Genomic DNA, 14819 nt, shown 5'->3' with positions numbered 1-14819 from the left:
TTTATTTTGCTTGATTACTATATACTTGGTGGCTGAACTGCCTCCATTGAAAAGCATTGGCTCAGGTGGCATGAAAGGTCTATCTGCTGCTATATAACTGTGATCTGTGATGTTCCTTTTATACACACAAGGAGTCATCCATCATCTTCCTCTTGAAGAAAGGCATAAGTGCTTTCCTCATTAACCTGGGAAAAAAGCTGACTCATTCATACATACATGCACCTAAATCATAGCTGTCAACTTTTCCCTTTTCTTGCGAGGAATCCTATTCGGAATAAGGGAATTTCCCTTAAAAAAAAGGGAAACGTTGACAGCTATGACCTAAATGCATTGCTCAATATGTCATCACTTGTTTGTTCAACCCGGAGTGACATGCAGCTGAATTGTGTGAACAGGCTCCATGGAAAAACACTGTGCTGGGCCCAACGAGCATCCCCTGTTGTGGCTGTTTGAGCCACGGTAAAGGTAAAGGTAAAGGGACCCCTGACCATTAGCATGGTACAGGTGGTCAAATGGTGGGTGTGCATGTGTGAACCAGCCAGGAACCCCAACTGTTGTGATGAAATTCTATTTCATTCAAAGCAATCTGTTTGGCTGTAGGTAGACAGGAAGCATAGCCTAGTGGTCCAGGAAGCATAGCTTAGTGCAGGCAGAATGCCCCAGCCCCTCGGACCTCCAGTTCAAAGGACCTCGGGCAACAGATGGCATGAAAAACCTCTCTGCCTGAGACCTTGGGGAACCACAGCCAATGAGAGCAAACTAGGCTAGGTGGACTGCTTCCAACCACCTTTTCTTGCAGAGAACCCCCAAGCACAACTTACACCCATATCTATGGGCTGCGTTCAATTAAGACTCATTAATTTATGTGCCTAAGTTTGTCTTCTCCATTGATGTCAACTTTGAGCAGGACTGACATTAGATCGAATCTCATAACAGTGCTTCATTGTTCTGAAAATGACACTGTTTTTGCACATTGGTTGTGCAGACCCGAGTATCCTTCAGTCTTCATTCCTGGTAAACGGCATTCCTGGTAACACTGGAATGTTGAAAATGCTGGACTTGCAGCGGCATAATCCTACATATGTTTACTTGGAAATAAATCTCACTGCCTTCAGTGGGGCTTACTTCCTGGTAAATGGGTTTGGACATTGCAGCTGAATGGACATTCTTGCCCTGCAACCAGTTGCAGTTAACAGTTGCCCATGGTTGTATGACAGCGCTAGGTGTCTCTTCCCAGTACCAGTGCCGTTTTGAAAAGTCACAAATGTACCCTGCTATTTCAAAAAGTGGGTTTGCTATTGGCACATTATTTTTATTGGAATTAAATGTTGGATGTGCCCATATTACCATGCTTGTGCTCAACCAGTGTTGCTTCAGTCAAACTATTGCTCAGTGATCATCAGCATTCTTCACTCTTGAGTCTCCAGATGTTGTCAGACTACGGCTCCCATCATCGCTGGCCATTGGCTAACATAGATGGGAGTTGTAGTCCAACATCTTGCTACCAATGGGTGAAGAACATGGAGTTTGCTGTAGGTTACTAAGCAGTTTGAAAGAGAAAGTGGCAAATAGTCCTCAAAAGAGAGTTCAGCTACTTCTGTCCTCTTGGGCAGAAATAATCAGACTAGCCCAAACCCTCTTTTATTTTGACCTCCCCAGAATTCCTTTTCATTTTGCATGCATGATGATTTGTGTTCATAGAAAAGCATGGATGTTTGAAAAGAGATGTGCAAATGACAACCCTTTATTTCCTCACACACACCCTGGGGTTTCTCCCTATTCTTTCCCCACCTCCTTTAGAAAACACAGCACTAACAACCTTGAACCCAGCATTTCCTAGGAATAGTCAGACACCCCGCCAGAAATCCCTGCAGTTTGGATGCACCATTTTGATTCAAAATGGCATCTGATTGTATCTAAATATACACAGTTGTATCCTACCCCTTGATCTCAGGAACCCTCATATAAACTTTAGTTACAATATTTTAAGAGGTGTCTGAATGCACAAAGAACAGATAATCAACTTTCCAAAATACATATAGTAGATGCATGTGTGTGGTGGTATACGTATTTTATACTTGATCACCTGTGACCCAGTGTTTCCTAATAATAAACCTTAGATCTACCTTCCTACAGTCTTAAGCCCATTTTGGCTGAGGTGATGGGAGTTTTGAGTCCAGCAACACCTGGAGGGCCACAGGTTCCTCATTCCTGCCATGCAGACGGAAAAACATCCAATCCTGATTTTTTATTTTTTTTTAAGTCACACTTAAGTCGTTTATTTGTTTATTTATTTTCTGGCACCAGCTGTCTGCATCTAGCTATTGTTATTGAACATTTATGGACATTTTTAGTGGGCACAGTGTTTTTACAATCCTTATCTCATTTAGCCTCACAACAACCCTGGGAGGTAGGTAAGATGATGGCTGCCTCAGAAGGTTGTTTACCAACGAATGAGCTCAGGACCGTTAAGCGATTTGTGCATTACAAGTGCTCTATAAACATTAAGCAATATTCAAGATGAAGGGCAAACCTTACTTTATGGGGAGACAGTGTCAGCAGACATCAAATTTTGCAGAGTGAGGCAAATGAAGAACAGCCATAGCCAAGCAGACTAAGATGAGAAACAGGACGATACTTTTTAAATTTAATAGCAGGGACGAAAATGAAGTAATTAAATGGCCGTGGAATGAGGTGGTTGCCTCAGGCAACAGGTTTGCAGGATATAAAACTGAGTATGGGGGTCAACGCAACGAAGTGAATGCTTGGTCATAATATAATATATGGATTTGTGTTTTATCATTGGTTTGTGAGATGACTCTGTGTGTGTGTGTGTGTGTGTGTGTGAGAGAGAGAGAGAGAGAGAGAGAGAGAGATTTGGATTTTCTGCCTGAGGCACCATAGTGGCCCTGCAACAGGCTACCCAAAGAGTGGGTGGGCATGGGGCAGGCTCCCCATCAGGTCCAGAATAAAAAGGAAACTGTTAAGAGTAGATCTAGGGAAAAAGTGAAAGCAGTTTCACATTCTGGGTGGCTAGGAAGTGTTCACACAGTGGACCATGCAGCCTCTCTAGGCTATCTAGTTAGGGCATCCTTTTTCAGCAGGGGGTCGGTCCACTGACCCTCAGACCTTGTGGGGGGCCGGACTATATTTTGAAAGAAAAAAATGAACGAATTCCTATGCCCCACAAATAACCCAGAGATGCATTTTAAATAAAAGGACACATTCTACTCATGTAAAAACACGCTGCCGGTCCACGGGCCGGATTTAGAAGGCGATTGGGCCGGATCTGGCCCCCAGGCCTTAGTTTGCCTAGGTAAAGGTAAAGGGACCCCTGACCATTAGGTTCAGTCGTGACCGACTCTGGGGTTGCAGCACTCATCTCGCTTTATTGGCCGAGGGAGCTGGCGTACAGCTTCCGGGTCATGTGGCCAGCATGACAAAGCCGCTTCTGGCAAACCAGAGCAGTGCATGGAAACGCCGTTTACCTTCCTGCCGCAGTGGTACCTATTTATCTACTTGCACTTTGACATGCTTTCGAACTGCTAGGTGGGCAGGAGCAGGGACCGAGCAACGGGAGCTCACCCCGTCGCGGGGATTCGAACCACCAACCTTCTGATCGGCAAGTCCTAGGCTCTGTGGTTTAACCCACAGCGCCACCTGTGTCGTACACATGGGCTAATTTGTATGAGTTGGGGGATCTCAAAAGATGCATCCTTCAACAACACCCCCCAAACCCACTTACTGTAATCTGCCTTAGTCTGATTTGCTTGATTCTCTACCCACCCCCACCCCTCCCACCCCCTGCCCTGTGTTGTATTCCTGTCCTGGTCTACACATGGCAGCAGAATGCCATTTTCAACTGCCCCTCCATATGAAAACTCACTGCAAATGTTTGCAATCTTCCCAAAACCGGAAGATAAACGTTCTGTCTCAGGCATCTCCCTGCTGTACCCTGTTTCCTGCTTACGAGGAAAGCGTTTCTCCCCACCCCCCTCACATGGGAGCATTTGGAAATGTGACTTCCTGCCTGCAACCTGAAGTGGTCAAGTCCATTCTGCCACCTCAGCATTCTACCACCACCTCAGCCTCGCCTGGCTCTGCTGCATGTGTAGACCAGCCCTAGAAATATGTGTGATAAGAGAACAAGAGTCTCCAAATTCCTTGGAGTGCTTTTTCATAAATTCAGTTGTCTGCTCGGGGCTGACTTTAATGGTTCTTTTCTGGGCCTGTCTTCTTCACCTCTGCCCCCACCCCGTCGGCCTGGACTGGACACATTTTGCATGCAGGAGGTTCCAGGTTCAATCCCTGGCTTCTCCTAGGAGGGCTGGGATAAATATCCCTCTCTGAAACCCTAGAGAGTCATTGCCAGTTAGGGTAGGCCAGGAGGGCGGACTTGTTGTGCTCCAGATATGGCTGGACTGCAACTCCCATTGTTCCTGGCCATTGACCATGCTGTGTGGGGCTGATGGGAGTTGGAGTCCTGACAAGATTTGGAGCAGAAGCCACAGGTTCCCTATTCCTGGCATGCAGCTAGAGGAGCCATCCATGGAGCCAGATGGGCCAGTGCTCTGACTTAGTAGAAGTCAGGTTGCATTGCACATGCACACATTGTCCTCTCCTTCCAGCACCAGTGGGGAGCAGGGTTCCTCCTAGATGGTTCTGGGCATGTTCACCACATGCATAAGCTTCCTAGAGCGATTGCAAGAGGGCAGTCACATGTGTCCAAGATGCGCATGCGGTATTACCATCCTGTGGGCAGATTTCTTTTTTAAAGTTCAAAAAAATGGGGGAGAAAACCTGTGCAAAATCTCCTGCCTTTTGATGGACCACTTATCATGAATGCTACATGAGTAGGAAGGGGGGTTGACTAGATAACCGCCAAGGTCCCTTCCTGTGTGATGCTATGATCTGTACTCTGAAACATCCATCTCACTCTGGCTGTTTACCCACTGTCAGCTTAAAATGCAACAAGGCCATCTCTTCCCCGCTTCGTTTCAGATCATATTTGCATGTGGTCGTACAAATCGGTATGCTTAGGTATGTTTCCAGGTCACTGTCTGTCCACACCAGTGGACGGAGAACAGGTGCAAATGTCTCCATATAGCTTTGTAGTTTACGTCCACACTCCCATTTATCCTACACCCAGTGCGCTTTCACCGCAGGTCTGAGTAGTGGTGCGCACATGATGTTAGCCACAATCCACCTCTCTCCTGTTATTTCTTAGGATGTTGTACTGCATTTTGAATGCATTTTCGCCTTAAAAAGGCACCCAAATTGGGGGGGAAAGCAACCTAGGTGTGCTTTAAGCTGGTAACATGAATGCAGGTTTACATTTTCAGATTGGACGAGGGGACAGTAGTCTCAATAAAGTACAGGATGAAAGTGGATTGTGGGTGATGTCATGTATATAAAGCATCACAAACCAGCAGTGGGAGCTCCCTGGATGCAGAGTGAATGGGGATGTGTACACGGCTCAAGTGTCTGTCCCGTGAGCAAAATCCATGAATTTAACAAGTTACCCAAAAGCCTTCTGTATTTGGGTCAGATATTATGAAATGGCAACATTCAATTCCATGAAAAGATCAAAAGCCCAAGTGCATTTTATAGCAATGAGAGCCAGTCCGATAAAAGATATCACTCTTTCTCTGCCTGACTTCCTCTCTTTCTGCCAGATAGTTTTAGGATCTGCCCTTTCCGTGTGTGTTTTTGGCAAACAGTTGCAGACTTTAAAGTGCCTTTGAGCTGAGTTGACCTACCTACATTGTGTTAACAGCAGCCCCCTGCACGGGGGAGAATGAGGAGCTTAACTCCTGATGTTACGGACTGCATGTTTGAAAGAGACACATGTCTCTGTAGCCGTGTGTTTACATATCTGATACCCATATGTAGTTTAATTTTGAAATTTTGGGTGTGCAAAACATGAGTGGGCATAACTGCTTGTGAGCAATGTTGCCAATTCTCCATGTGCTGGTTTAGTCGAGTTGTGTGTACCTCAGCATTGTGGCAGCTGAGCTACAGGTAGGCAGCTGTGTGTAGCTTCTTAGTGACAGTTGGATGTCTTTGTTTATTGTTATTGTATAGCTGCTGTTATTGTATAGCTGTTTATCTGTGTGTAAGATCTTAGACACATGTTTCTCTATGCCCCTATATGGGTGCTTTCAGCTTTTATTTTTTTGGGGGGGAGGGGGTGTCTTATATCACAAACAGGTTGCTCAGATCTGTTTTTGTGTGTCAGTGTTTGGCATGCTAGCCTCCCCACATTCCCATATTTTAGCCCACTGTACATGCCATACCTTGAAAGTACATGACTTCTCCAAAGAATCCTGGGAGCTGTAGTTCATTCAGGGAGCTGGGATTTTAGCTCTGTGATGAGTGAACTACAGTTCCCAGGATTCTTGGAGGGCTATAATGTGCTTTAAATGTGGGGTTGCAGAGACACTCTTGCATACTCTGCATTCAGTGCACTGCTGATTTGAGAAGTGGTGTACACATGGTGTTAGCCAAAATCCGTATCTGTCCTGTCATAAAATGCCATGTTTTGATGCATTTCCCCTCCAAACCAACTTCAATCAAAATTGAGGAAAGGAACGACCTGGCTGCATTTTAGACCAGTAAGGTGTACACAGCATCTGTCATGAATACTCGTTGCTTTTCTGCTGTTCGCCATCCACACCAGTAGATGGCTCTTTACCAAAGGTGCCTGGAGTTGTTTCTTGTCCTGCCTGTCTACCACTTCTCCCCTCCACTACTTTCTCCTCTCGCTGCCTTCTTCTGTCCTGGGCATGCAGGCCTTTCTACAGCAAAATTTTCCTAGGAAGTGATCAAGAACAAATGTTACCACCCTTAGTTATCATGTTTCACAATTGGCAAAATAGAGGCTTGTGCTTTGGGGCGGGAGGTACACAATACTGTATTCATTTCTGGTTTGGTTTGGTTTTTTTAACACTGAGCTTGTGCAAGAGTGGCATTTACCTGACTAAGACTTGCACAAGAGTGATGAAGAGGCCTTGCGCAAGATCTATGTATTAAAACTTGAAGAAGAAGCCCCATCTGTGTATTGCAGTTTCAGTCTCCCATGCCCTATGTGGAGATCTTGAGAGAACAGCTCACCTTTACAGTTGTGAAGATTCTGCATACGGCAGTTGGTGCAAATAGGTACACTGCTGGTGTTTGGGCTGCAGCAAACAAAATTGCTAGGTTGTTCTCAGGTGAGGAGCAAACAGAAGTCGTAGGGGTGTGGCATTAGAGGCCTGTCCACTGAAATACCACCACACGTGACAAACCAACCACCCTGCCAAAAATGCACCAATGAGCTTCAACGGCAGCAGCCAATGCAGATTTATAATGGGTTGTTTTTGTTTATCAGATTTTCCACGATATGGAGAAATCCAAATTAAATGCAAAGAAACAAAAGGAAATGTGCTAGATTTTTATTTTGATGCTAACAATGTCAGGTGGACGCTGCTCAAAACTTGAGTGCAATTCTACAATAAGCTGCCTTCTGGAAGCCTCCCTGTCTTTATTTTTGGCTAATAGGCTTTCCTGCTCTTGTGTGTTTGTTTGGACATGCACCCAAAATGCACGGCTGTGTCTATGCATCTGGTGCACACTTGCGCATGCAGCCACATGAGCATCCCTCGAGGTGAGGTGTGTGAGCAACTGCACACACGGTTGTGTGCGTGGGGTGTGTTTGTGTTGGGTTGCCTGCTGCTGCTGCAACCGCCAGTATAGCTCTCCTAACTAGCTACACCTTTCACGCCTCCCCTTCGCTCCTTCTTTGAGCCAGTTTACGAGGCTTCTTCCTGCCAAGCTAGGGCTGTAAATCCCAGAGCTGTGAAACCAACCGCCACCTGGGGGACTACATGGTGCGCCACGTGACACCGGCTTGTTCAGTCTGCTGTAGCTCAATCCTTGTCTCTGTTCTGGCTGGGAAGAATTTCAGGGCAGAATTTCCAGCAGAATCTAAGGCTGCTTGCACACCATGCATTTAAAGCACATGACTCCCCCTCCCCCCCCAAAAAAGAATCATGGGAACTGTAGTATGTTAATGGTTCTGGGAACCATAGCTCCGTGAAGCACAAGGACTGTCCAATGTCCACTTTATATCTTGTTTTCCTGGGAACTTGCTCAGAACTTCCAGTGTGGCACTTAATGGGGAAATCTCCCAGGTAGATCAGCACCGAGGGTCTCTTTGGCCAAAAGGCAGCTGAGATATAAAACTCGCGATTACCCATCCTTTCCGTTATCCAAGTGCCTGTTCAAGCATTGCCAGTCTTTACATTGTTAACCTGTACCAGTAGCATGTTTTAGGGGCTCAGCTACAAAAGCAAAAACATTGCACGCAACAGAAACGTCTTTTCAACCATGCACTCTGAGAAGTGGGGGCTTGCTGCCTTTGCCACCATGTGCCACGCAAAACAGCACCGTCTGTTGATCTGCCCATCAACCCATCCCAGCCCATGTGCAACTTGCTCAGCTGTCTACCCCTTGCGTGGCATCCATTTTCATGCACACTTACCTGCTGGTCCCCTCAACCTGCTCTATAACTTCATCTCTCTCCCATCGTTCCCCCCCTCCTTGCGTGTGCCCTCCTGCCTATTGATCATCAGAGACATCTACCGCAATATTTATGCATGAGTCTCCGTGGCGGGCCCAGAAATGTATCACCCAGTGGGTTTAGCACCGTGTGTCACCTTCATTGATCTTTCGGCTTCGCTCACTCGCAACAAGAGGAGCTGGAGCGGGTTCAAGGGTCAGTGGTTTTAATGGCCGAGTCGGTTGAGGAAAGGCTGTTTAACAGAGTTCCAGTCTCGGTGCTTTACGAGGCAGTGGGTGGTGGGAGAAGCGGAGCCTTCTCCAGCCGCTGGCTTCTGAGTTTGCAGAGTAAACACGAAACCTGACCAGGTCCTTGGGCGAGTTTACCCAATGGCCTCTTTTCTCTCCGGTATCTTGTTTGTTTTCAAGTTCTTTCTATTGCACCTTTCATCACAATAAAGCCAAATACTCCAATCGAGCAGCTAGCACAGCCGTAAAATATGAAGGAAAACAATTACAGCACATGCTGTCAATATGATGACATAGGAAAACACAGTGACATCAGGAAAGAGGGGCTGCCTTGGCTGGCAATCAGTCCAAGGCCCCTCTGGTCCAAGATATATTCTTCCCTTCATGGAGGGAGGCTGCATGTGGACCCACAGACACATTCAGTACCTCTGGAACTGGATTATGTGAACCGGCCTCAGCGTATAATCAAGGATTCTACCCTTGTTATAATGACCAATGCTATCTATGTTGCTTTCGTTCCATCTTTAAATGATCCTGATGTATTTACTTCCCATTTTGCCTCTGTTTCTTCGTCTTCTGCAAAGTCTGTTGGCCATATATTGAGGCCAAGAAAGCAAGCCTTTGCAGGAGGAAATGGACATACACACACCTGCCTTGTTCACCAGGCCATCTAGTGCCCAACCATAGCTCAGTGGCAGAGCACTTGCTTGGTGTGCAGAAGGTTCCAGGTTCAATCTGTGGCATCTCCTATTAACAAAACCCAGCAGGGAACAAATAATGTGAAAGGTCTTTTTCTGCCTGAGACTCTGCCCGGAAAAAGCTGCTACCAGTGAGAGGAGGCGATCCTGGCCTAGAGGGACAAAAGCCTAACTTGGTACTGGGCCCCTTCCAATACTTGTTGTCTAATTCTGGGAGGAAAGTCTTCCCCTCAGCCCAGCTGCCTGAAAGCCCTTTTAAGTGGAGATGCCCCGGGACACCTTGTGCATGCAGAAACTGTGCTCTACCGCTTAGCTCAGGGGTCAGCAACCTTTTTCAGCCATGTGTCCCTTAGACCATGTGGGGGGCCAGACTATATTTTCGAGGGGGGGTGAATGAACGAATTCCTATGCCCCACAAATAACCCAGAGATGCATTTTAAATAAAAGGACACATTCTACGCATGTAAAAACACGCTGATTCCTGGACCGTCCATGGGCCGGATTGAGAAGGCGATTGGGGCGCACCCGGCCCATGGACCTTAGGTTGCCTACCCCTGGCTTACCTTGAAATTGAAGGTCATACAATGCAGGCTGTTAAGGGGCAGACAGGCTGAATGGATGGATGGGAATTCAGGCAGGCAGCAGCCGGGTTTTATTTATAAAAAGAAAGGTGCTTTAAGCCTTCCTGGAACCACACCCTTTCCTAATGCCGGCTGAATGAGAGCTTGCCTCCTGTTCCTCAGTGTCAGAAGAAATAGGGCTCTACGTGCATAGGTGTGAGGTTGCCAGCTTTTCTCCGGAAGGACCCTTGTGTGCTAGGAAGAGCTTCACCGGTTAAATTCTGGCCTGCCCTATCTCTTTGCCCAGGCTGGCTTTCAAAATGGCCACCTTGTATAGCCTCTGGTACCTTTAAGGGTTAGCTCCTGGGGTGGGGTGCCTTTTTCATCAGGCTGGTTCCTCCCTAGATCCAGGGATCTAGATCCAGGGCCATCCAGGGAGACCAGAGACATGTTTGGAGTTCAGGACATGCCCCAGTTAGGCAAAGGGGGTGGGTGGATTGCAAGGCAGGGCTGGGGAGATGGGGCTGTGGCTGGGGGAGAGGCTCACAGGCCACATAGAGAGAAGCCCCCAGGCCTGAGGTCCTGCAGCCCTGTGTCAACAGAAGGGGGAATTATGCCAGGTATGACCTCTCCAATCAAACGCAATGGGGAAAGTTACATGGTGGGATTCTTGCCAACATGTTAAAAAGGAGGGTAGGCTGTTTTTTTCTCTATTACTGAAGGGATGAACTGACCAAGCATGAATAGAGGAGCACTGCAGAGCAATTCCAGTCAAGGCACCTCGCAGTGCCAAGCTGTGCACATCTACTCACAAGTAAACCCCATTAGTTCAGTAGGGCTTATACCCAAAGAAGCAGGCCGGGGGCTTTGCTTTCAGCCCCCTTCAAATCATTTTAGCGGGATGTGGGGCAGAATGAAATAGCTATTTTGAAATCAGAATAGTCCGTTCTGCCCATGTTGGTATTGTAACAATGGCATTTTAGGCTTCCGGTGTGAAGCTGGGCATAAACCCACTGCCAGAATGAAGCAACATTCAGAGGTTTTGCTGAAGAATGGCATGAAACCAGGGCTGCCAACTAAACAGGAACTGCCTACTTGGCCCGATCCTATTCTTTTCACACCCGCTTGATACACAGCAATCGGCAGGTGAAGCTTTTTGCAGCATAGGGATAAGTGTTAGCCCTTGATCCTTGCTCTGTTAGAAACACAGTAGTAGGGGGAATAGGGCCCAGTAAAAGAAAAAGAAAAAAGAAAAGAGTTGGCTACCAACCCTACATGTCTCCGTAAAGAGTCGGCTTCTGTGAAAACCCAGCGAAGGATCCATGATTTTATAGCCACACTCCTAACAAATTGACCTACTTGGTTGCACTGGCAAACTGGTAGATGGTTTCGGTTCTGGGAGGCGAGGGGGAACCCTTTGAAATCCAGACTTGATTCCCCAGCTCCTGGCAAAGGGAAAATATGCAGTTTGCTCTCTAAGACAACACAGGATGGCTTTTCCATGAAAACACCTTGACTCACCCCCTCCTTTACCCCTCCCTCCTGCAACAGCATCACTATTTCCGAATACCGACGGCTTCTTTTTTCCTTACCTCACGGCAAAGGCGCCGGGATGACTCTGTCGCAGGGCAGGAATTCCCTAACCCAACCAACCCCTCCTTCCCCATCCTGCCTGCCAACCAGCTGTATGCTCAGAACTCTTGCCAGGAGCCTTCCAGGGGCACCTCTGGGCCATTCCTTGTTCCCCTCCGAATTCCCTCTGCAGCCAAGCCAAGGCATTTCCACACACACGACGCTGAAAAGTTGCAGCACCATCTCTCTCTTCCCCTGCCCCACACCACCCATGCCCACCCTGCAGGCATGAAACCTACATTGACCAAACTGCACATTTTGTTTTTGTTTTTATTTTATTTCGTCTGCCCTGCAGAAACTACATCTGCACATGTGGGCAGGGGGCAGATCTACTATGAAACTAATGATCTACTATGAAACTAATCCCAGAAGCAAATTTGGCCCACATTGCTTAAAATTTGGGGGTCTAGTAGAACCAATTTGAGGCACACAACTCAAATGGTTTAATTTTTTGTTGTTTATATTTCACCAGTCCCAAAATTTGAGATGTCGTAAAGGTAGAGTGTTGCAGTACAGCAATTTGAAGCAAAATCTGAGGGGTAGTGGTTTTGTTGTTGTTGTTTTTTGGTGATCTATCATCGAACAACCCCACTGGAGAAAATAACAGTGGTTACCCAGACCTTGTTGCTGTTTGAGAAGAGGGCCCCATAACAGTCCAAGCTTCAGGGCCCCCAAAATGTAGGTCCACCATTGCATGTGGATAATTAGCAATGGGGGTGGTCAGAAGTCAGGCCGGCCCTACCATGAGGTAGGCTGAGGTAGCAACAAATCCTTCAATTTAACATAGCCTTCCCCAGGGGTGAACTACAGGTGCCAGGATTCTTGGGGAGAAGTTTTAAATATATGGTGTGAATGTGACCACTTGGAACATCTAAAACACACAGGTGGGGAACCTGTTGCCGAGGTCCCATTTGCAATACCTCAATGACGTTTTTGCAGTACTTAGCCCCTTAGAATCACCTTTATTGTCCACACAGAGACACCTCTGTGAAATGGGACTAATTTAGTACTACTGCATCATAGGGCTTGTTCTGAGGATGAATGAACACAACTGAGAACATGAAGGTTTTTGGACGGAGGGTTGTCTGTGCTCTTAGCCACAGGGATCAGACCACCCAAAGCCCTGGAGACAAAGCAGTTTAAAAAAACGGAAAAGAAAGCATTGCAAGAAAATATTATTCAAGTATTAAGCAGCACATATTTCCCGACGCTTCCTCTCTCTCGCCCAGTGAAAAAAAGGGAAGAAGGAGTGGGTGGTTGAATTACAGAAGAAAGAATGTGTACAAAAATACATTTTATCCCACAGCCAGAAAGTCCATCTGTCCAACATTCAGCTCCACGAATATTTTAAGGAAGTGGGCAAGAGGTCAAGGCTGGATAGCAGGCAGGGTAGGGCATAATTTGAATCCATAACCTTTGGAGTTGAAAGTGGCTTCTGAGGAAAAGAAGAGAGAAGGGTGTACTTGCTAACAGAATCAAGATTTCGGGGACACAGTGTTCCAAATTCTTCCAGCAAACCCACCCAATATTTTCCAGACACACACCTGTTCCTCGAACCACCAGACTTCTCCTTCGCTGATAGATCCCAGACACCTTGGCTCTTAATCTCCCACTTTAAGATAATAGGACACCTGGTCTACACATGCAACAGGATGAGGTGGTAGAGTCCTGAGGTGGGAGACTGGACTGTACCACCTCGGGCTGCAGCTGGGGAGAATGTTTATTAACCCATTGTAAATAAACACACAAAGCACTTTACTGCTTTCTGTATTATTTCTATTTTTATTGCTTAAGTTTCAAAAATGCAGCTAGATGATGATGATGATGATGATGGTGAAAGGCTGTTCCTGACTGAACTTCTTTCCACTTGCAAGTGTTGTATCTTCCTCTCTTCCCCAAGTTTAAAGGCCAGGCCTTCATAGAATCATAGAATCATAGAGTTGGAAGAGACCACAAGGGCCATCGAGTCCAACCCCCTGCCAAGCAGGAAACACCATCAAAGCACTCCTGACATATGGTTGTCAAGCCTCTGCTTAAAGACCTCCAAAGAAGGAGACTCCACCACACTCCTTGGCAGCAAATTCCACTGTCGAACAGCTCTTACTGTCAGGAAGTTCTTCCTAATGTTTAGGTGGAATCTTCTTTCTTGTAGTTTGGATCCATTGCTCCGTGTCCGCTTCTCTGGAGCAGCAGAAAACAACCTTTCTCCCTCCTCTATGTGACATCCTTTTATATATTTGAACATGGCTATCATATCACCCCTTAACCTCCTCTTCTCCAGGCTAAACATGCCCAGCTCCCTTAGCCGTTCCTCATAAGGCATCGTTTCCAGGCCTTTGACCATTTTGGTTGCCCTCCTCTGGACACGTTCCAGTTTGTCAGTGTCCTTCTTGAACTGTGGTGCCCAGTTCGTCCTCCTTCTAACCATGATCTTTGTTGCTTCCTCACTTTCTCTGCAGCATGCTTGTGTCAGGTCTTAGTGGTGCTGCTGAGTCTGTGTGAGGCCCTGTGGGCAGCTCCGGGCCCCCGTCCAAAGCCTACAGACTTCCGAGCCGAATTCGATTCCATTGTCCATATGGCGAGGAACCTGCTGAGCGACACCAAGAACCTCTTCAACCACTTTGTAAGTCAAGCGGCCAGCTTGAAGCTGCTTTAAAACAAACTATTGGTCTACTTAACTCAGACTATTGGTCCACTTAACTCCAGCGCTGTCTGCTCTGCCCGGGAAAGGCTCGCCAAAAATCTGCCACCAGTGTTTCCCGTGAGCTGGAAATGCCAGAGATTGACCTTCCACACAAAAAGCAGATGTTCTGCTGCTGGGCTATGGCCTGCCAAAGATGTGAGCTTTGGGTGGCTTCTAAATGAAGTGGCAGTACATTGACTTTTTTGCCTCCTGGCCCAAATGAGACAGATTCAGAAAATGGCTAATTGGGAGCCTTCCTTCTGTTTCCTTTTCCTTTTAAGAAGCACAAATTCCCACTTGGGGGGGGGGAATCCTCCTAAGAGATCTTAGGAAAAAATATGATATTTTGTCTTCTTGTTTTGAAAATAAAATTAATAGGAGGGCCCTCAGTTTATTATTTATTGGTTGATGTTCCTGTTCATTTGCACTATTTTGTAGTCTGATTCTCGCCATTCCTCT

At 46.8% G+C, this 14819-nt stretch overlaps 1 protein-coding gene across 10 annotated transcripts in view; it reads left to right on the top strand.

Annotated features, from left to right (window-relative positions):
• The window catches only part of IL11 (interleukin 11), a 70325-nt gene that overhangs the window by 50975 nt on the left and 4531 nt on the right, over positions 1-14819 (top strand). For all 10 annotated transcript variants that reach the window (XM_080977837.1, XM_080977843.1, XM_080977842.1 and 7 more), the window contains one exon: positions 14137-14300. In XM_080977837.1, the coding sequence (XP_080833963.1) occupies positions 14253-14300 (48 nt within the window). In that variant the 5' untranslated portion in view covers positions 14137-14252. The remainder of the gene's footprint in view (positions 1-14136; positions 14301-14819) is intronic.

Source organism: Podarcis pityusensis (genome assembly GCF_964106645.2).
Source record: "Podarcis pityusensis genome assembly, chromosome: 13".
NCBI lineage: Eukaryota > Metazoa > Chordata > Lepidosauria > Squamata > Lacertidae > Podarcis > Podarcis pityusensis.
Note: the sequence above shows the minus strand (reverse complement) of the source record. Positions and strands in the feature narration are given on the sequence as shown.